Source organism: Canis lupus, chromosome 24, assembly GCF_011100685.1.
Source record: "Canis lupus familiaris isolate Mischka breed German Shepherd chromosome 24, alternate assembly UU_Cfam_GSD_1.0, whole genome shotgun sequence".
NCBI lineage: Eukaryota > Metazoa > Chordata > Mammalia > Carnivora > Canidae > Canis > Canis lupus.
Genome location: NC_049245.1, coordinates 4,389,784 through 4,412,713, shown reverse-complemented (window position 1 = coordinate 4,412,713; position 22,930 = coordinate 4,389,784). Strand labels below are relative to the sequence as shown.

Sequence of the window (22,930 nt, the reverse complement as noted above, 5' to 3'; positions counted from 1 at the left end):
GTTGTCCAATGCCCTCATCAGCCATCACTTACTCAACGAGGAGCCTATCCCCCTCGCCTAGGGCCTTATGGTTGTGCTCCTTCCACACTGCCCCTCACTGCCTGAGGGCTCCTTCTGGCTGCTGGATCCTGCTGGCCCCATCAGAGGCCACTTTGCTGCCTTTTTCTGGATGCTGTAGGGAAATGCCGACTTCCAAGTAATTGTCTTTGTGGGAATACTTGACTTCTGCAAAAACAGGGAAGTATCAGAGTGCACTTTTAAAAAAAGCCCCTGGAAGTGGCTTGTATTACCCCTGTGAGGTGGTCTTTCCCTTTTGCTCCATCAGCTGACCTCTGGAAGACTGGCAGTCTCTGAGCCCTTGTCAATTTCTGCATTCTTCAGCACCCAGTCTTGCGTGGGTCCTTGTTTGGAATGTTATCCCTAAACTCCTTTACCTCTCTTTCCATCTCTTTTCCTTTAAGTGGTAACTGAAAGGGACCCAGCTGCTGGAGGCTGGTACCCCTGTCCCACCTGTTCCTACCCGTCACCCCTGTCTGCGATGGGCTGCTTTCTGCACGCTGAGCTCTTGCTCATTGCAGCATCTGGGCAAGGGCATACGGAAACAAGAGCTTTCCATAAAAACCTGTTTTGACATTTCTCCAGGGAGCAAGGTAAAAGCAAACTTCTTTAGTTCCTGGGCTTTTTATGAAATAATCGTGATCACAGAGAAATAGTAATAGAAACAGTAATGATGAGGGGGCTATAAGAACAAACACTTTCTTCTAGCTTTTCCACTGAATATGAGCTTCCCAGAGATCCCCAGAGAAGAATAAGCAGACACTAGAGCTTGCACAGGGGGATAAAGCACAAGAGACAGAAAATTCGGCAAAGGCCAGTGTCTATAGAAGTCCATAGAGTGGTTTCTGGGATGCTAGGCAGATCATATGGAGGCCTTATCCTGTCTTGGCAATGATGCACCAAAGAAACATGTCCTGTCACCAGGTTTCCATTTTAATATTAGCATAGGGAAGGGACCCATATCATGATTAAATTAGAGTCAGGTACATTTTATTGTAACAGGGATATCCAGAGGAGGGATTGAAAATAGAGCTGCTTAAAGATAATCTGCCTCTGGGTTTCCCAGGAGAGGACACTCTGCCAATGTGGCTTCGCTACTGAGGGAAGGCCTCTAGCCCTTTGATGAGAAGATACACCAGACTGTGTGTCCAGAAGAAGGAAGGAAACAAGTATGTGGCCAGCCAGGCAGTGAGCCTCTGGGATGTCCTCCCTCTGATGCCTGGATGTCTCAGGAGCCAAGGCTCTGGCATTCACAAGTGTTAGTTCTGGAACAGATGGCTTCCACCCACTGGACACCACCAGGACATTCTCTTCTTTGTGACAGGTGTTTGCAGTGCATTTGGCCACTGTGTCGGTACCACACCAGTCTGGTGGTGACAGTGAGGTCTCCGAGGACTTTTAAGCTTGGGGGTACTGTTTTGGAGGCAGAGCAGTTCTGGGCTGCAGCACTTCCATCATGCTTCAAAAACAGCAAGGTATTGTGATCACAGCCCCCTGCCCTGTCTGAAGGTGTGCCTTGTCCACATGGATCTTGGCCACATTGCCATTATCTTTCTTTTTCTCACACCCAGATACTATTAAGGGATGGTGTTAGTATTCATGTGTCTCTGGTACCTTCTTTAACATTATTTCCCTTCTAAATTTTATATGAAAATATGCAACCATAGAGCAACATGGAAAGAACACTTAGATACCACCTTGACTCTACCATTAACTTTTTACTGTAGTCACAACTTTTTTTTTTTTTCGGCCATGGTGAAACAAAACAAAACAGAACAGCACAAACAGCCCTATCCCTCCCATGTCTCAGATGGAAACCTGGATGGGAATATAATGCAAAAGAGCACCTTCGTGAAACTCAGGCAAGAATCCAGGTGTTCTGAGTTTAGGGCAGGCCTAGAGAAAGGAAAGGTTCCCAGAGTGGGAGCTAGAAGGTGTGGGTGCCAGGGCAGGCTCTGCTGCTAAAAAGCCTGCGTCTCCCAGGGGATCACTTTCATTCTGCCAAGACAGTCTTCATGCTGACCTTGGACGAAGTGCTCTCTGTAGTCTCATCCAAGGCAGGGGCTACACGTGTAGCGTGGGACCTTTGGCAGATTATTGGCTTTGATTCTGAGCTGTTGGTTTCTCATTTGGGAAGTGGAGATAACAATACCCACTTCACAAAGCTGTTGTAAAATTAAGTGAGGTATTGAGATACTAAGAAAATGCCCTGAATGATTCCTGGCATGCACAGGGTTGCACATATATCATGAATATAGATACATGTACACCTTTGTATGGTGTCCAGCACATGTTGCTCACAGGAGGCCCATTTATTATATCAGTGAAGGTACCTCTGCTCTGTATTTAGAAACAGCAGTAGTAACAAGAGCAGTAGTTATTGTAGAGTTAAGGAAACCTGAACCAAAGACAAAAAGCGCAGAGAGAAAAAATTTCTCAGTTCAAACCCTGAGCATCCTCTGCATACATCTGTAGAAAGAGCTGTTACACTTGCCTGTGTGGATGAGAATTTTCTGGTTTATTGCTTCTCATAAAAGACAGAAGCCTTGGGAGCACTGTTCCCTCCAGCCCTTTGGAGAAGCCCTCTGGGATGGATGGACACATTCCCCTTACTCAGTGACTTTCCCGTTTGTCATCTGGCCGTAGCAACAGCTCACGCCTGTCATTGGAGGGGATGGGATCGACTCGAGAACACACACTGCAGTGTGTTCCTAATTGAACACTGAGTCAGGGTGGCCCTGGAAGCAGGAGGTGGTGGAGAAAGGCTTTCCTATAAGTACTTCTGGAGCCTCCCACCCCTCCTGAGGCTCATCACATGCTGCCACCTCCTCGTAAATTAGATGACACCATTCACAGCACCTTTCATGGCTTCACTGAACTTTCTGAGGCAAGGAATCCTCTCAGAGAGGCGGAAATTTATTCCAGGACTACTCCTGTCTACTGTTTGGGGCTGAGAGGCAATATTGCTGACTGTTGTTAGGCTGTCGTGATGGGCGACAAGGAAATGGGTGGGAATGTGCCAGTGCCACCACTTACTCCATCAGGTGGTTTGACCCGATGGATAATGGAGCCCTGAGGCGGGGAGGCAGGACTTTGCAATGAGCTTTCACTGCTTTTATTAGGAAGCTTTGTGTCTAGGTAGGCTCCTCTATAGAGCAATTCACATGTGTAGGGCCAGCTTCCAGGAAGAAGTTCTTGAGTGGTTAGAAAGTTGCACAGCTATGGTTTGGATGAGTTTGGTATTTCTCATGATGGTCATTATCTTCTTAACAAAAGGCTTAATCCAATTTATCAGTCATGGCACTTCCTGCTGTTGGAAATAAAAAATTGAAATGCCTAACATGTCAAGGGATATTTTTTGGAGGGTGTATCTGCAGATAGGCCTATCGGTGGACCTGTGATGTCATCAGGGCCCCACTCTTTCCCTTTCCCTTTTCTTCCCTTCCTTATGTGAGTTTCATCCTAAGGCCAGCTTCTCCCTGGCAGAAAATGGCTGTAGAGGTTCAAAGAGTTGCCTCTTCACCCAGAGGGGGAGAGAAATAGGACGTGAGCAGCTCTATCTGGAGAGTGAGAGGCCTTCCTTCCCAGAAGCTGCCAGCATACCTCCCCTCACATCTCACCAATCTCAGTAGGGCGAGCACCTACTGAGCACCAGTCCTTTTAGTTGTGGGCACCCCCGCCTGCCCGAGATGAGGTGGGGTTAAGCTACCCTTTCTCTGTAACTTGCTACTGCTACCCAGAGGGGAAGAGTGGAAGGGGTCTTGAGAAAAGGACCACCGTGTCTCCATGATATCTAACCTGAGGAGCATTTACTGACCTCACCTGCTGTGCTGGTGACCCATCTGCCCTTCCATGGCCCACTCATCCTTCTGCCAGGGGGTGACTTGTACGTGATTCTGGGAGTGAAGGGCATGTTCCTCTGTTCCGAGAATCCCTCGCTCCATCACCACCTCTCCACCTGTGTGCATACATGTGTCCTTTTGTTCCCCTCCTGTCTCTTGTTTTCTACTTCCTTCACTTTGAGAAACAGTGGAAGAGGCCTTTTCTTTTTTCTTTCTGGCACCCTTTCAGAAGGCTTACTGACCTTGGCTTATGGTGGCCATGACAGAGGAGGTCTCTCTAAGTATTTGACCTGGAAGGGCCTGGTGTCAGGCAGAGTGTGTGGGCTGGACCGGCGGGGCGCAGACAGGCATGCATGGAGCAAACTGCAAGGAGTGTGGTGAGAGGCCACTGGGTAGGTCCTCAATACTGAATCTTTTTTTTTTTTTTTTAAGATTTTATTTATTGATTCATGAGAGACACAGAAAGAGGCAGAGACACAGGGAGAAGGAGAGGCAGGCTCCCTGCAGGGAGCCTGATAAGGGACTTAATCCCAGGACCCCGGGATCATGACCTGAGCCAAAGGCAGATGCTCAACCACTGAGCCACCTAGGTGTCACCTAAATACTGAATCTTGATTGTCCTCGCCAGCGAGCATTTCCAGGGGGGAAATTATTGGCACTCTTCTTTGGTCATGACACTAGAACAAAGCCTGATTCTTGAGGCAAATCCCCAATCCTTGGACGTTAGTTGGCGGGCTTCGCTGGGGATAGGGTGAGGGAGGTGTTGCTCTCTGGCTGGAAGGTGAGAAGCCATCTTGCCCATTCCTCAGGTAGCAGGTGGAGGCCTGAAGGTCCCACATGTGTCAGCCTGTCCTAGTCTGGCCATTCATGTGTTTCCTCCCTGTCTTTCCTTTCCTGGTGCTGGATCTCTGACTCGGGACTGAAACCTGAGAGGGAATGAATGGATCCTATCTTTCTTTCCACTCAACCTTAGAGCCATTTCTCTCTGATGGCTGGCTTTAGTTTCCAACTTGGAAAGGGACAAGCTGTGGGCCAGCAGATAGGAAAAAGTGAGCAGAACCAAGTGGCTTTGTGCTTTAGTGAAAACCACCCTGGCCGTCCTCTCTTTGGTCCTGTCCCTCTCATTGTGAAGCATCAAGAGAATATTTTAGTTCTGGTGTCAAGTTCTCTGATGTGAGAAGAGGGGAGAAAAGGAAAACAATTATTGGCACATCTCCATGTCTATGGCTCTAGACCAATCACATCTTCCCACTTGCTTCAGGAGGCATTCTTTCCAGGATGCGGCCAAGGTTACCTTCGGTAGCTGACATAATTTGGTGTCCCTTGAGACATCCCTCAGCCTTCCTCAGGTTCTAGCCACAGCTTGCAGTGGGCAGTTCAGCATGACTCCAGACTCCTGTTGTGACGGCCCTCAAGCATGGCCTGGGGTCTTTCCCACTAGGTGGGAACTGACTTGGCCCACTCAAAGGTGCAGCCCAGAATTTGCAGGGTTTCATGGTCCTGGGGCAGCCCTCAGCTGGTGGGCCATGAGAATCACAGCCCTCTTTCTTCACGTAGGCATCTCAGATGCATCTCCAAACTTCTAGTGGGTTTGTGCCCTAGTTGCCAGCAGAAGCAACCTCTATAAGTGTGTCCTTGTATATCTTATGTCCCTTCCCCTGCTTTGCTTTCCACCCTCCCTTGCTCCTCCTACCTGGGATCCCTTTCATAGGAAACTACTTGCATTCAAGTCTTTATTTCAGACTTAGCATTTGGGGAACCCAAACCAGGACATCTCCCAACATGGTAAACACTGCATTGCCTTCTAAAGCATTACTGTAGTGTCACAACAATATCTGAAGCTTTTGTTTGTTTGACTATCGTCTGGCCAAAAGTGACAGGATATTCTGGAGGGTGACAGGCTCCCTCTTTCCACCATCAGTGGCCAGCCTTCATCCCTTGCAGCCTGCACTTGAACCCCTTATGCTCCAAAGCCATCTCAACTCCCAGACAATTTCATGGTGCTCCTATTGCTTTATTAATCTGGTTCATAGAAACCTTTGGGAGACTCCATTCATGGTGAGATGAAAGACACTTACACAGAGAAAGGAACGGGCTCTCCATTTGTCAGTACACCCCATGGACACCATGAGGATGAAGGCCAGGGAAGTTTTGAGAACTGGTGTGTGATACAGATGTGGAGGTTTTCATATTTCCTTCCCACCCTTCAATAAGTCATACAGCCCATCTTCTAAGAGGGCATGACTCTGAAGGATTGGGACAGATGTACTATGGGGCTCTGTCAACTTTTGATCAGATGACTCTACCCTGGATTTAAAAACATCCAAGCTCAAGGAACTTTATTTTTTTAATTTATTTTTTATTGGTGTTCAATTTGCCAACATATAGAATAACACCCAGTGCTCATCCCATCATGTGCCCCCATCAGTGCCCGTCACCAGTCACCCCCACTCCCCGGCCCACCTCCCTTTCTACCACCCCTAGCTCGTTTCCCAGAGTTAGGAGTCTCTCATGTTCTGTCTCCCTTTCTGATATTTCCCACTCATTTTTTTTCTCAAGGAACTTTAGAGGTTGGATCATTCACACCTTTCAATTTTTAGATGCAGCAACTGACATAAAGTGGCTTACCTTTTCCACCAGCCTAGAGCTAGTTACAGAACTGGCACTAGAATCTCAAGTCACTAAATGCCCAACATGGTGAATTCCTAGGACCACAAGCCTGGGGTCCTTGGAACAGACCCACTTGCTTTATTTAGTAAGCAATGGAAGAAGATGGAGCAGTTTTGAAAAAAGAGAACTCTGAGACCAGCTGCTGGGGCTGGATCTTTAAAGCTTTTCAGAGGATTCTGAAGATGGATGTGGGGAGGCAGATGTGGCAGGAAGCATCTCAGGGTCCCCGCACAGCACCATGGAGGCCAAAGCACCACCTCTGGCTGTGGCTTATGTAGTGCTTACAGAGGGGCTTTTCTGGTCTCTGAGGATGTTAAGAAGTCCCTGCATTTCTGACTTCAGAGGTGGTGAGACCAATCTGGAAACCGTGTACTGGGAGCCATGCCAGCACACAACAACATCTGTGAATGAGTTAGAGTAGGAGATTGCACACAAATCACCTGTATATTTATTTATTTATTTTTAAAGATTTTATGTATTTATTCATGAGAGACACAGGGAGAGGCAGAGACATAGGCAGAGGGAGAAGCAGGCTCTTCACAGGGAGCTGAATGTGGGACTTGATCCCAGGGACTCAGGATTGTGCCCTGAGCTAAAGGCAGATGCTCAACTGCTAAGCCACCCAGCCATCCCCAAATCACCTGTTTAGATGCAGCCTTTCATTCAGTGTGAGTCTGAGTGGGGGGTCCTGGATTCTGTATTTCTAGCAAGCTCCCAGGGGATGCTCATGTGGCTGGTCCCAGGACCACTATGAGTAGCAAGGCTATTATGAGAACAGTTTTGTCCAGGAACCTGGAAGACCTTAATTTCTGGTTCAGGTTTGCCACTAAAATTCTCAGTGTGTCATTTAAACATGACCCCCTCGTCAAAGGGCATGACCCCTGAGGGATGATACAGAATCACCCGAGGGTCTTTCCTGGGGATTCATTGATTACTCCCAGTCCCACCCAGTGGCCTGACTGAGATACTATGACACTGTGGCTATCCAGCATCTCCTGAGTTCTAGGCCAGGCAGATATGGTGAGGAGGAAAAGACAGAAAGGCTGGATATTCCTGGACCTTATGTATGGGTTGGAGGGTGAGGAGGAGCAATAAAGACAGGTTATGATTCTGACTGTGACAGGTGATCTGAGGGAGGAATGGGAGCTTGTGGTGAGAGAGGCCCAGGAAGGTCAGGGAAAGCTGCCTGGAGGAAGGGCTTCCCTCTGGAAGCAGTGAGGGACTCAGAGTCTCACAGCCAGGCCTGCCTTGTTTGCACCATGGCAGAGTCTATATCTGGGGCCGGTTTGGACTCTTGGCTCATGCCTTTGGGCTGGGTGCCCTGGGCCATCCTTTGTCCCCATGGGCACTCTTGCAGGGGCTCAGCCTCTGTGGGCCTGGGGTGGGTGTGTGAGCTGGGCTGTGTAGGGCTCGATGTGAGAAGGGAAGAGGGAAGGTGCAGTAGTGGTGGGGACTTTGCAGGGGAGTAGAGGGATGGCTGGGTTTTCCTTTCTCCTCCTGTGGGTTAGTTTGCACCAGGACTGGTCATGGGACCAGTCTTTCTGATGCAGGACATGACTGGGCAGCAGTCTGCTGTGTGCTCCGTGCCCTCCTTTTCTCTGTTGGAGGCCCCTGCTTTCCTGCATCCTCAGTCCTGCAGGGGCAGACAGGGTCGTTTCCTATGCCCTGCAGGTTCCCTGTGTGTGTTGCCAGAGGACTGCCCCTTTGGGCATGGATGCAGTGGCTTCGGCTCCAGTGTGCCCCATGCAGCTCCTGATTCTGCCGGGCCTGAGATTTGCATTACCGTCCAGCCCTCAGGAGGTGCCCATGCGTGGCAGGAGACCTCCAGAGGACAGGGCATCAGCGGCAGTGCCCATGTTGGCATGGCAGGTGGTTTGGGGCTCCTCTTCCCCTCTGAGTGAAAAGGAGGCCCAGGAGAGGTACTAGAAGGCTTCAACTCTTGGAGAGGTGTTGTGCCTCGGCGCTGGGAGGTTTTAATTCAGTGTGAAAGCTACAACTTGCGAATGCCATGCGTGTTTGGAGCGCAGGAGAGGGGAGAACTTGACCCAGTGCACCAGGTTTTCAAAGTCCCCCACCCACCGGACAGCGTGTGTAAGCAGCTAGAGAGACGAGGAGTTTATTTTTTTTTATTTTTTATTTTTTATTTTTTTATAATAAATTTATTTTTTATTGGTGTTCAATTTGCCAACATACAGAATAACACCCAGTGCTCATCCCGTCAAGTGCCCCCCTCAGTGCCTGATACCCATTCACCCCCAACCCCCGCCCTCCTCCCCTTCCACCACCCCTAGTTCGTTTCCCAGAGTTAGGAGTCTTCATGTTCTGTCTCCCTTTCTGATATTTCCCACCCATTTCTTCTCCCTTCCCTTATATTTCCTTTCACTATTATTTATAGTCCCCAAATGAATGAGACCATATAATGTTTGTCCTTCTCCGACTGACTTACTTCACTTGGCATAATACCCTCCAGTTCCATCCACGTTGAAGCAAATGGTGGTTATTTGTCGTTTCTAATGGCTGAGGAATATTCCATTGTATACCTAAACCACATCTTCTTTATCCATTCATCTTTCGATGGACACCGAGGATCCTTCCACAGTTTGGCTATTGTGGACATTGCTGCTAGAAACATCGGGGTGCAGGTGTCCCGGCATTTCATTGCATCTGAATCTTTGGGGTAAATCCCCAACAGTGCAATTGCTGGGTCGTAGGGCAGAGTTTAAATAGTATGTGGGCTCCCTGCAGCAACGAGGTGCTTGGATCTGCTCTTCTCTGCCTTTCTGGAAGCTTTGAGGCAGTGGAGAGGACCCGGTGCACAGCCCATTCAGCCTCTGGCTTCTTCCTCTGCTGGTGGTTTTGGAGAGCTCGCAACCTCCCCGCGGTTTGTGTTCCTTTCCAAGGACCAAGAACAGTGCAGAGACACACTCTTCTTTCAGCTGGAAGATCCATGTGAAAATCCATGTGCAGAAGGTGGCGCCTCCTTTTCTTCCTCTTCACCCCCAGAGGGTGAGAACCACTGGGCTCACCCTCGAAAGACTCTGGGACTGGGGTCAGGAAGGGGGCCATGTGGATGATGCTGCTGGGGGCTGGCACATTCGCCCCTGCTCACCGAGTGTGCAGAAGGCGGTCTGCTGGCTGCGGGCTTATGCAAACCTGACCTCCAACCCTGGGGTGAAGACCCAGGGCGCGGAGAGTGGAGACAGCTGTGTAAACTGCAGGGTGGGGTATTTATAGCCATGGTGAGGAGCGCTGAGCCAGCCTGGAGAGCCAGAGCCAGCCACTGTGGCCATCGGCTCTTGTTCTCCGTTCAGTGAGCTTTCTGGAGGTTATTTCTTCAATGTTGCATTAGACATTCCAGACTCAGTTTCTTCATCTGCAAATGAGGGCGCTCTTGCCCTGATCCTCTGGGTGTTTCAGAGTGGTGGCTCTCCCCATCCAGTGTTCAAGAAGAAATGCAGTATTCCAGTTTTCAGGGAAGGGAGAGTTAACACAGCCTCTCAAAGGGAGCCTGCTGACCCCTTGAAGCCGTGTCCCCTGGGCTCCCGGAGCTCCTGGGACCAGGTGAGATGCTCTGGGCTTTGGAGTCAGATCTGGGATTAATTCCCCGCTTGACCTCCAATGCCATCAGCAACAGCAATGAGACAGTGGAAACGCCCCATGAGAGCTCGGAGTGCCTTGGTGCCTAGGCAAGGGGCACACAGGACAGTCGTGATGCTGCTGCAGCAGACCCCTCCCATCTGTTGCCTGTCTGTGTGTCTGCGGGAGTCCCTCCCTCAGAGAGCAGACAGGCCCCCCCTCTCCCAGGGGCCCAAGGCCAGTATTTGGAAAGGATGGAAGCTGTGTGGGATCAGGGTACACATAGGAGAAAGCGTGTCCATCTTAGGGGGAATGCCGGGATGTGGGGCACCCAGGGAAATCCATTCTTGATTTGGGAAAACTTTGAGTTCTCCAAGACCCCGTCCCAGGGAGGAAGAGGGGGGTGCAGAGAGAAAGAGAGAGAGGCGGTAGTGGGGGAGGTGGTAAGAGCAGGAGAGGGTGAACACACAGCTCTGTAATGGAAACTTGGCACCCAGCCTCCACTTCTTTCCTTCCTTAGTGCAATGTGGCTTGAGTCTCGGGTTGAGAACGTCTTCCCCTTTAGGCAGGCTCCTTGCCGGATCGCCACAGTCTGAGCCTGTCCCCCCTTCTCAGAGCCCGCGGTCCTCCAGGCTGCCTCTGCTGGTGACACAGGACCTGTGAGCCTCCTGCCTCCCTCCTCACGCGCCCCCTTCCCCCCACCCCGACTAATTAGGCCAACATGCAGCTTCCAGGGCTTGGCAGAGTAGGAGCCAAGAATGTGGTGGACAGGCGCCAAGTGTTTTTGTTGACATTGCTCAAGTGCAGTTTTGTGGAGCAGCCTCTGCCGGAGCAGAGAAGCGCAAGCAAGCTGGAGATGAGAAGGGAGTGCAGTGAGAAAGCCAGTGTGGGTGCCTCTACCAGCGCCCTCTGCCTACCCCCTTCCCATCCCGGGGCCACCCTCTGCCCCCCTGGTCCTGAATTCAACAATGGAGCCCCCCAGCTCCTGACCCACAGGCCTGGCTTCAAGCTATAAACCAGCCAGCCACACCAAGTGGGGCGCCCCATGTTCACTGGGGTTTGGGGAACCATTCTCTTTTCTGTTGGTGGTGGCTTCATGCAGTTTAGGGAGCCTATCTTCACCCCTAACCTGGAAGAAGGTGCAGGCCGCATTGTTGATCTGCCTTGCAGTAGCTGAATGCTGCAAGCAGGTACACTTCATCCTCTCTAGGATCACCAGACCTGGGTTCACATCCCCATTCTGCCCCTCGTTGCCTGCTGTGGGACCTTTTAACCTCCTCTTTCTTTAGTTTCCTTATTTGAAAATGGAGCTGATAGTTCAAAATAAGGCTTCTGGGATGCCTGGGTAGCTCAGCGGTTGAGCACCTGCCCCTGGCTCAGGGCGTGATCCGCAGTCTCAGGATCCAGTCCCATGTCAGGCTCCCTGCCTGGAGCCTGCTTCTCCCTCTGCCTACGTCTCTGCCTTTCTCTCTCTGTGTCTTTCATGAATAAATAAATAAAATCTTAAAAAAAAAAAACAAAAAAGAAACAAAATAAGGCTGCTGTTAAAACGAAACATGAATGGAACAGAAAGTTCTTTGCACGTGATAGACATTCAGTAAATGGAAGCCATGACAGCTATTAAATGGTAGTTGATGTGGCTGGCTATGGATTGGCTCTGATTTTAGGCCAATTTCTTCTCCTGTGACTTATTTGCTCCAACTGTAAGTCTAGCACCAACTGCCCCTTCCTCCCTTACCAGGATTTTGTGAGGACAAACAGAATGGAGTATAATATTGTCACACTTGGTTCTCCGTGGGAAGGAAGTGAATGCAATGATTGCTGTCATCACTCTGATTTTCTCAGACTCTGGTCTCTGCATTAGCAGATCCATGGTTAGTGGTCAAATATATTTTGGTTAAGATAAAAATTTGTAGGTTTTGGAATCTGGAGGTGCCACCTTAATAGTCTCTAATGCCTGAAGATATTGAATCATTGTGTAAAAAAAATCCTCTAATTTTCTGCTACAATAGCTGGCTTTACTTTTACATCTCTTAATTGGTATCAGCTTTTCTTTCAGAATTAGAGAACCATGGAAACTTGGCTTAAGAAAGAACTTTGGAAGTCATTGGAAGGGACACTTGCTTCTTTGCAAATCTTTGGAGTCTTCCTAAACATTCGGATTGCAGTACAACCAAGCACTTTTCTTTGACCCAGATTATGAGAACAGCAGAGTGGCCAATCGGTTGGTCCATAGCCACTCTATCTTTGGATCATGCCCTTCCCGTATCTCTTCATTCTTGCCTCTTTAGTGCTCATGGGCACCGTTCAACTTTTAGCACCTGTGTCTCATTGTCTAAGGCCTTTTACTGGGTGCTAGAGCCCACCTCAGACACGTAAGTGGTAGGTTAGAAGTGCCAGGGAATTCACGTCCCCTGGGAATAGCCTTCAACCAGTGGCAGACCAGGAGTAGGTGGATACCTACCTAAGCTTCCTCCCCTCCAGTGGCTGAGATACTTGTCTACCCTGACCCCTAGAGCTTTCCAGGGGAGTCAAGCTCTGGTTTACATTTTAGCGACTGGTTCGAAGTGTACCACCTGTTGGCTGGCTCCCAGTTCCCCATCCTATTTTCCTGTCCCCCTACATGAGCTTGCTGGGACCACCCCCACCCGCCATAGGAAACATCTGTGTTTAAATCTGCATTTCAGGGGCTGCTGTAGAAACCCAGCCTGAGACAAATGGGATGTCTTTTTCCATGCTTATAGATAATTTGTGACAATACGGGACTGTATTCACATTTCAGGGCTGCTTGTTGGATTTTCAGGCCACTGACCTTACTGTTTCTTCATAACTTTTTGAAACATTTTTCTCTGCTTTTTCTCCATTCCTAATCCTAAGAATTAATTATGGGGGTGAACCAGATAATGACACGAATGCCTTGCTTTCACCTTGAATTGTCTTTGGTATTGTCCTCTCAGTTGTGACTGAACTGATGTATGTGGCCATCACGTAAGCTTTTGCCTTTCAGAATCTAAACATATTTAGATTTAGATGTAGAATGTGGAGCATTCTACATTTTTTTGTGTGAATATGGCCAGAATAGCTGTTCTGGCTAATATGTATAAGTTGTAGTGAGATATGTTGATAATTTAATATCTGAGAGCAGATTCCCTTTGATTGAGGAAGACTGCAGTGCATGAATTGCTGCTTTTACCTGTGTCTTATGGCTTAGGTGAGATGCCTACAAACATTGTGACTTCCAGAAACTTCCATGAGTCCTACTTTATCCATCCCCAAAGCGGGAATAGTTATTTCAACACATACTTACTGAGCACCTCCTCTGAGTGATTTGGTGTTAGAGAGACAACAGCGGACAAAGTGGACAACATCCTTGCATCCTCTTGCTTTCCCAAGCAGTGTCATGAGGTTCAAATCCAATCATGAAGGTGGAATCATTTGGGAACCTAAAGTCACTGTGGAAATAGAGGAATGAGTATGATGACATTCAGCTCCTCATTGCCTGTTTCAGAACACCACACTGATGTGGCTGGGTGGGGTGCACTCTTTGGCCTTTTATGAAGACCACTTGGCCCCTGAATTAGGCCCTTATCTTGTACTTAGATCCACTGTCTGGCCACTGCAAGTCTGGGCGCTCAAGGGGCATCCCTTGCCTCATGCCACATCTTACTTTAGTTCCTGGGAGTGAAGAATTAAGGCAGGGAAGGACAGCAGGTCATAAATTGTGCTTTATCAGGAAAGTTATACTGTAGACAATTGGAGCCTAATACCAGTGGAGAGAACTCTGTGATCCAGTTTAGAATACACACCTCATAGTCATCCCACTGGGGCGGTGAGGTGATTCTGAACCACTTCCTCCCAGTCCATGGCTGAGGGTAGCATCTGTTGGGCCCAGTAGGATCCAGCAGTCAGTGGAAGCCCTCAGGCAGTTAGAAGTAGTGTGGATGGAGTATAATGATAAGTTCCAGGGTTGGGGTTGGGAGGTGGGTAATAGGCTCACCATTGAGCAAATGATGGCTAATTAGGGCACCGGACACCCAGCATCGGTAAAGGCTAAACCCCGGCTGTTAGTGATGTGTGGTTGTGATCTTTTTCTCCCCAGACCTTGACTTCATGGACCTCCTAGGGGAAGACAGACAATGGACGGTGGGGAGGAAGTTAATGCAGGTGAATGACACTCTGACTTCAGAGGATGCAGGACCCCGGAGCAGCAAGAACTGCACAGAACCAGGTAATGGGAACAGCTGTGTTGTGGGCAGTGGCTGCCGTTTTCTCTGCTGTGGCTAAGGAAGAGCTGGATGCCATGCCTTCCCTTGGAGTTCTCATCCAGAGAGATAGTTAGGGCAGGCATCTAAGAAACCAAAAGGTGACATTCCTGGGGACAATTCAGGTGTGATTCTACCTTTGTATTCTTTTTCTACAACAGGAGTGAAAAGGTAAGTCAAAGTCACTGATCCTCCGGACTCTGTGCTGATATCAATCGTGGAGCCTAGTGCTCTCTCAGGTGGGAAACTAAGTCCGGAGCATACTGGGTGAGGATGTTCTGTGGCCATCTTTGCTTTGATCCCTAGAACCCACTCTGGCTGGTTTTTAAGCAGGAGCCTTGTGTCTGTCTCAGTAAAGACATATAGGTTAAACCTCCTTACCTATGTTGTTGGTCTTCTTGGGAGAAGTGAAAACTCATTTCTTAGTTGTTATATTTGATATGTCATGTCTTTCCTCAGAAATATAGGGTACATTTTATCTCCAGTGTATTAAACTTAAAAGGAAAGCAAACAGAAAAGGAGTGAAGGGGCTTGGAATTGTACCAACTAGCTCACCAAGTCTTAGGAAATGGTGAGCACCTTCTGCAGGGATGAGGGTCTTGCTAGTTTAGATCAGAGCTCAGCAACTTTGTCTCACAAATGGCCAGATAATAAAAATTTTAGCCTTTGTAGGCCATATGCCATGTCTATAGTTTTTTTTAAAACACCTTTTACAATCCTTTATACATTTAAAAATCATCCTTAGCTCACAGACGGTACAGAACAGGCACTGGGAGGTATTGGCCTGTGGCTCTGCTTTGCCAACCATGACTTGGACTGCTTGGCTCTCTGGGGCTTACCTTCCGTGTGTGGTGGGGACTTGGGCCCTATGTGTGCCTGCTCTGAGGGGTGAACAGCTCAACCATGTGTTGATCTCACATCCAAAGGCCAGTCTTCATTTTTAGGGTCATGCTGGAAAGATAGAAACAGTCTTCATTGCAGCCCAAGGAACCTTAGACCTTTGAAAACAGAAGGTGCTCTGTGAAGTTCTGTGCCTACTTTTTTTGGGGAGGAAGGTGGGTAGAGGTATCCTTTATCAGCATACTGAGAATTTTAACAGTCTATTCCCAAGCAGAGCTGGAGAGAATTAAAAATAGATTACCAGCGCCGCCTACCCCCCCCAAACCCACAAGAACCCACAATGCTACATAATCTATGTTCCTCAAGCTGGAGAATTCAGGGGTCACGGTACCTATTATTAAATGCTCTGAAGAAACACTCTTGAAGGTTAGCGAAGCACATGACTGCAACATGAGCTAGAAGCCAAAATGGGTGTGATGGGTTTGAGCACCACATTGAGCACACAGAGTCCTTTGTAGAGAGATGTGCCAAGAGCCCTGGTTGCTGATCTGGTTGTGTAGCCAAATATTTTTCAACATCCTCCTATAACTAAAAGACAGATGGTGAGTGAGATATCAGAAGTCAGGAAATACAGCATTAGGGAGTCCAGTCGTTACCTTTGGTATACCTTTGGAATGAGAAAGAACGGAGTCACACACTGGACAGTGACTGGTTGAGTTTAGCCACCATGCTGTTCCCTGTTGGGAGATGAGTGTTGGGGGAGGTGATGCTGTCTCTGTGAGTGGCATTGCTCACTGTACCAAGAAGTGTCTTTCTCAGAATGATAGGTATAAAAGAATAAAGCACATTAAAAGCCATTGCAAAAGAGGAAATGACTCAGCTTCCAGATAGAAAGGAAGATGTTCAGGTTTTTAAAAAGAACACAAGCCCAGCACCTGCTGGTGTTGGCAGGGAAGGCAGAGGGGGAGAGGGGAGGGAGGGCTTCTAGAAGGCAGCAGAAGGAGTGAATAAGAGCTCATAATGCTGCTTAGGGCTAGTCCAGAAAAAATAAAGACCCAGAAGAAACATTCTTGATTTGTTTGCAGGCTATGGGAACTGGACTTGATTTCTGAGGCCCTTGACTCTGAGCCAGATGCTACAAGGAAGGTGATAGTGTCCCAAACAGGAGGGGGTCTTTTTTAAGTTCTGACACATCAAGGGCCTGCCTGGAGTCTCTGTTGTTCACCAAGCCTGCTTTGACCACACCAAACTGCTGTGACCATTTTGTTTGCCAAATGTTTTTGATACAAAATGTCTCTAACTGTGCTGTCCAATATGGACACTCAGTGGCGACTTAAATTCAAATTAATTCAAATTAAATAGATTAAAAGTTCAGATTCGCACCTGCACTGGCTACATGTCAAATACCTAATAGCTGTATGTGGCTCATGGCTACCATATTGGAGAGCACAGATCATAGAACATTTCTATCATCATAGAAAGTTCTATTGAACAGGCAGGTCTAGAACTTCCATGTATCTTTGCACATACCTCCCATCTCTCCAGTTTAATTGCCAACACCTCAAAGATATAAAGCGGGCATGTAGATTTTGAGAGTCCCATCTCTTCCTGGGTTTTGGGGTCACCCTCACCTGGATTTCACTCCCAGCTTAGAAGCTGTGGGCCTGGGCAAAATAGGCTTTCTGAGCCTCTGTCTGCATCTGTGAAAAATTGAGATAATCATTCTGATCTTTCATGACTGCTGTGAGAATTGGTAATGAAGTAATAAAGTATGACCAGCCTAGTGCCCTTGTGTGGTAGTTCTATAGTTAGAGCTCGCTCATGAATTTCTCACTGCTGCTGTCTCTCTATTACAGGTGGGTTGTGGAACTGCCTTCTCCAGCCCCTCCCCACAGGACTGGGCACACTCAATCCATCTGGTTCTGTCAATAGACCATGTCCTCAGGTGGCCTGGGTCTGAGCAGTCAGGAAGCTGGGCTGAGAGGTTCAAGCACTATTTTCTAATACAGACAAACTTGAAAGGTCTCACCACGGTAATGAGCACAGCACCTCTGAGGAATGCTCTCTTTCTACAAGAATATGGTCAAAACATGACCACACACACACATGACCCCCGGTAGCCTTGGTGCTCTTTCCAGAATGCTGTTGGAAGTCTGCTTCTCTGTCTGCATGGAACAGATACTTTACACAAAAATGTTGAGAGCTAAAGCACTCATAAGGTCAGGATTTGGAATTTAAATTCAGTAATATTCATCTTCCCTACCTTTAATGTACTGAGAGGGCGGAACTAAACTGGACTGAGCCAGGGCTCAATTGCCAGAGAATAGCCTTAAGAGGTCAGAGCAGCCCTGTAGGCAGTGAATATTGCTTGTCCTGGTTGAATGCAGTGGTGTCTACTCTCAAAAGTCTTAAGTGTATGGTCTAGGAAGTGAGCCATGTGGTTTCTGGACCAGTTTCCCTTCTGCTTTGTGATGATGTCAGCAGAGCAAGAGTCTACTTCCAAAGATGATGCATTGGGGTTCCCTCTGTGTTCAGAGGGGGTGATTACTTACTTGGGGACCCGAACATTTAGGGTGCCAGCATGCGCCATGGCCATGTGAGTAATGGTACCAGGGTCATAGGCAGGAGTTAACTGGGCTCTTGTCATAAGGTACACCTGGTGCTACCTGTGATGTCACTGAGCTTCTCAGACTGTGTCCTTGGAACCCCTGGCTTTGGGAGCCATTAGAGTAAGTATATTCAGATCCTGGAGATGCAGTGACCTCCATCCTGGTTGTATCCTCTGTGCAGGATAGGGGGCTGGTTTGCCTCTCAGACATCAGCTTCCTCATCTGTCAACTTGACCTGCAACTAGTTCATCCTTACTACTCCTTCTACTGGACAAATCCAGTAGTTCCACGACACTTCAAAAGAGAGATTAATTTTCATGAAAACCTCCACTCCAAGATTCCCTGCTCCTCTTTCCTGAATAATTTCTTTGCATTTGCAAAATTCCATGTCATACCTCACCCCTCCTTGGACCCTCTTTCCCCTTTCCTATTCTCCTCTGCCCCATCTCCCTCTCTCTTTTCCTTCCCCTGAAAACCAGGTGCCCAGAACCCCCAGCCAGGGGTGAGGATGCAGGGTGCCCATTATAGGGTCAGTGCTGTCTTTGGTTGGTGTGACAACACGAAATGACACACTCTTCATATGATAGCTGCCACTTTAAAGATGTGTGTTTTGCAATATTTTGGATTTTTAAAAAATGGCATTCTCCTCTTGCCCTTCCAAGACATGGTTTTGGTGGAAATTGGTAAATTTTTTTTGTCTCCAGAACTGCAGGAAAGAGACTAAGCTCTGGGCTCTAATTTTTCTGCAACTATTCCAGTCCTCTGCAAAATTTTAAGGTTGTTTTCTTAGCCTGACACTGCCGATTTCATCTAGAGCCGGGAAACATATTGTTTTTTGGCAAAAAACACTTGAAACTGTTTACTCAGATGACCTATTAAGTGAAATTTAACTTTGAATAAAATTTATCCATGGAAAATTAAGTTAGCTAAATGTAATATTGAGAGTGGTGGACAACTGTAGCAGAAATGAACTCTTTGTAGTATTTATTTGTAAACTTCGCAGAATTTTATTTATATACTTCTCTGTCTCCAGAAAAATCTATCATCTTTTGGTTTTTTAGTTCTTTGATGTTTTAAGGAAATGAGCTTTTCCTCAGAGTGCGTCCTTCAAATAAACTTTGAAAGAAAGAGCTATTTAAAATGATAGCCTTCGGCGTGGGCTTCACTCTCAGATCATTGGATGTTCGTTTGAAAAAGAGCTTATCTCCCCCCCTCTACCTGCTTAGTTGGGTCTGAGATCCTTGGGCCTGTGCTGTAGGAACCTATGGGGCCTTCCAGGAGTGTTTACTGGATCAGGTGTCTACTGGATTGTCCAGAAACTACACAATCTGAGTGTCAAATATGAATTATAGTAGAGGAGGGAAGCCAGAGGTCCATATAAGAGAAGCAATATGGGATAAGTTCAATGGGTGAATGTGGCCACAGATCAACCAGCAGCAGACTAGTTCGAGGTACAGGTCATGAAGAAAGTTAAGTTTGGCGTTCTACTGTTTTTTTTTTTGTTTTTTTTTTTTTTACTTTAAACCATAACATCAAGGCCAGTTGGTCTAGGGAAGTGGCCTGGGAGATGGGTGAAATAGGTGATGGGGATTAAGGAATGCATTTGTCGTAAGCACTGGATGAATATGGAATTTTTGAATCGATATAGGTACACCTGAAATTAATAATATACTGTGTGTTCACTAACTGGAATTTATTTTATTTTATTTTATTTATTTTTTTAAATTATTTTTTATAATAAATTTACTTTTTATTGGTGTTCACTTTGCCAACATACAGAATAACACCCAGTGCTCATCCCCTCAAGTGCCCCCCTCAGTGCCCGTCACTCATTCACCCCCACCCCCTGCCCTCCTCCCCTTCCAGAGTTCGTTTCCCAGAGTTAGGAGTCTCTATGTTCTGTTCTCATTCATTTGGGGAATATAAATAATAGTGAAAGGGAATATAAGGGAAGGGAGAAGAAATGTGTGGGAAATATCAGAAAAGGGAGACAGAACACTAACTGGAATTTAAGTAAAAACTTAAAAAGATAAAAGGCCAGTTGGTGTATAATTATAGGGCTGGGCCTGACCAATCTATAAAGCATGGAAAGTCCAAATTTCTCATCCTTCACATGAAAAGAAAAAAAAAGATCCAGAGGGGAATAATGACTTGCCTGAGGTCACAGCACTTGTCAGAGCAGAGTAGAGGCCCCCCACTGTAATTGCTATATGTAGATACTCAATATATAATGATAATTAGATTGAAAGCCTGACATCTGCATGATTTAGAGTAGCATTGTCCTGTAGAATTAGAATACAAGCTACAGATACAGTTTTAAATTTTCTAGTAGCTACATTAAAAAATAAAAAGAAAGTGAAATTAACTTTAATTACACATTGTAGGGGTGCTGAGTGGCTCAGTGGGTTGTGTTGGACTCTTGATCTCAGCTCTGAAAAAAGTCCATGGTATTTTGATAGGGATTGCATTAAATGTGTAAATTGCCCTGGGTAGCACTGACATTTTCACAATATTAATTCTTCCAATCCAATTCAAATTGAAATGAGCATGGAATATTTTTCCATCTCTTGTGTCTTCTTCAATTTCTTTCAGGAGTGTTCTGTAATTTTTAGGGCATAGATCCTTTACCTCTTTGGTTAGGATATTCCTAGGTTTATTCCTAGGTATCTTATGCTTTTGGGTGCAACTGTAAATGGGATTGACTCCTTAATTTCTCTTTCTTCAGTCTCATTGTTAGTGTATAGAAATGCCACTGATTTCTGGGCATTTAGTATTCTGCCACACTGCAGAATTGCTGTATGAGTTCTAGCAATCTTGGGGTGGAGTCTTTTGGGTTTTCTATGTACAGTATCATGTCATCTGCAAAGAGGGAGAGTTTGACTTCTTCTTTGCCAATTTGAATGCCTTTGATTTCTTTTTGTTGCCTGATTGCTGAGGCTAGGACTTCTAGTACCATGTTGAATAGCAGTGGTGAGAGTGGACATCCCTGTCGTGTTCCTGATCTTAGGGGAAAGGCTCCCAGTGTTTCCCAATTGAGAATGATATTTGCTGTGGGCTTTTTGTAGATGGCTTTTAAGATGCTGAGGAATGTTCCCTCTATCCCTACACTCTGAAGAGTTTTGATCAGTAATGGATGCTGTATTTTGTCAAATTCTTTCTCTGCATCTATTGAGAGGATCATATGGTTCTTGTTTTTTCTCTTGTTGATGTGATCCATCTATCATGTTGATTGCTTTATGAGTGTTGAACCAGCCTTGCATCCTGGGGATAAATCACACTTGATCATGGTTAATAATCTTCTTAATGTACTGTTGGATCCTGTTGATAAGTATCTTGTTGAGAATTTTTGCATCGTGTTCATCAGGGATATTGGTCTATAATTCTCCTTTTTGGTGGGGTCTTTGTCTGGTTTTGGAATTAAGGTGATGCTAGCCTCATAGAACGAGTTTGGAAGTGTTCCATCCGTTTCTACCTTTTGGAACAGCTTTAGGAGAATAGGTATGATTTCTTCTTAATGTTTGATAGAATTCCCCTGGGAAGCCATCTGGCCCTGGACTTTTTTTCTTGGAGGTTTTTGATGACTGCTTCAGTTTCCTCCCTGGTTATTGGCCTGTTCAGGTGTTTTATTTATTCCTATTCCAGTTTTGGTAGTTTATGGTTTTCCAGAAATGCATCCATTTCTTCTAGATTGCCTAATTTATTGGCTTATAGCTGCTCATAATATGTTTTTAAAATCGTTTGTATTTCCTTGGTATTGGTGGTGATCTCTCCCATTTCATTCGTGATTTTATTAGAGTCTTTTCTCTTTTGTTTTTAAGAAGGCTGGCTAATGGTTTATCTATCTTATTAATTATTTCAAAGAACCAACTCCTGGTTTTGTTGATCTGTTCTACAGTTTTTCCGGTCTCTATTTCACTGAGTTCTGCTTGAATCTTTATTAACTCTCTTCTTCTGCTGGGTGTAGGTTTTATTTGCTGTTCTTTCTCCAGTTCCTTTAGGTAAGAGGTTAGCTTGTGTATTTGAGTTTTTTCCAGTTTCTTGAGGGATGCTTATATTGCAATGTATTTCCCTCTTAGGACTGTTTTTGCTGTATCCCAAAGATTTTGAACATTGTATCTTCATTCTCATTAGTTTGCATGAATCTTTTTAATTCTCTAATTTCTTGGTTGATCCTTTCATCTTTTAGCAGGATGCTCTTTAACCTCCATGTGTTTGAATTTCTTCCAAATTTCTTCATGTGATGGAGTTCAAGTTGCAAAGCATTATGGCCTGGAAATATGCAGGGGACAATCCCAATCTTTTGGTATCTGTTGAGACCTGATTTGTGACCCAGTATGTGGTCTATTCTGGAGAAAATTCCATGTGCACTTTAGAAGAATGTGTATTCAACTGCATTTGGATGTAAAGTTCTGTCAATATCTGTGAAATTCATCTGGTCCAGTGTATCATTTAAAGCTCTTGCTTCTTGGGAGATGTTGTACTTAGAAAATCTGTCATTTGCAGAAAGTGCTGTGTTGAAATCTCCCAGTATTAGTGTATTATTATCTAAGTATGTCTTTACTTTGGTTATTAATTTATTGATATACTTGGCAGCTCCCACATTATGGGCATAAATATTCATGATTGTTAGGTCCTCTTGTTGGATAGATCCTTTATGTACGATATAGTGTCCCTCTTCATCTCTTACTACAGTCTTTGGGATAAACTTTAATTTATCCGATATGAGGATTGCTACCCCTGCTTTCTTTTGAGGACCATTTGAATGGTAAATGGTTCTCCAATGTTTTATTTTCAGGCTGTAGGTGTCCTTAGGTCTCAAATGAGTCTCTTGCAGACAGCAAATAGATGGCTCTTGCTTTTTTATCCAGTCTGAAAACCTGCGTCTTTTGAAGGGCTCATTAAGCCCTTCATGTTCAGAGTTACTATTGAAAGATATGAATTGAGTGTCATCATAATATCTATTCAGTCCCTGTTTTTGTGGATTCTTTGGGCTTCCTCTTTCTTTTACGGGGTTCCCCTTAATATTTCTTGCAGAGCTGGTTTGGTGGTCACATATTCTTTCAGTTTCTGCCTA

At 46.2% G+C, this 22,930-nt stretch overlaps 1 protein-coding gene across 1 annotated transcript in view; it reads left to right on the top strand.

The window, feature by feature from the left end:
* SLC24A3 (solute carrier family 24 member 3) overlaps positions 1–22,930 on the top strand; it is a 481,529-nt gene that overhangs the window by 46,225 nt on the left and 412,374 nt on the right. The window contains exon 2 of the mRNA XM_038571460.1: positions 14,245–14,373. Coding sequence (XP_038427388.1) covers positions 14,245–14,373 — 129 coding nt within the window. The remainder of the gene's footprint in view (positions 1–14,244; positions 14,374–22,930) is intronic.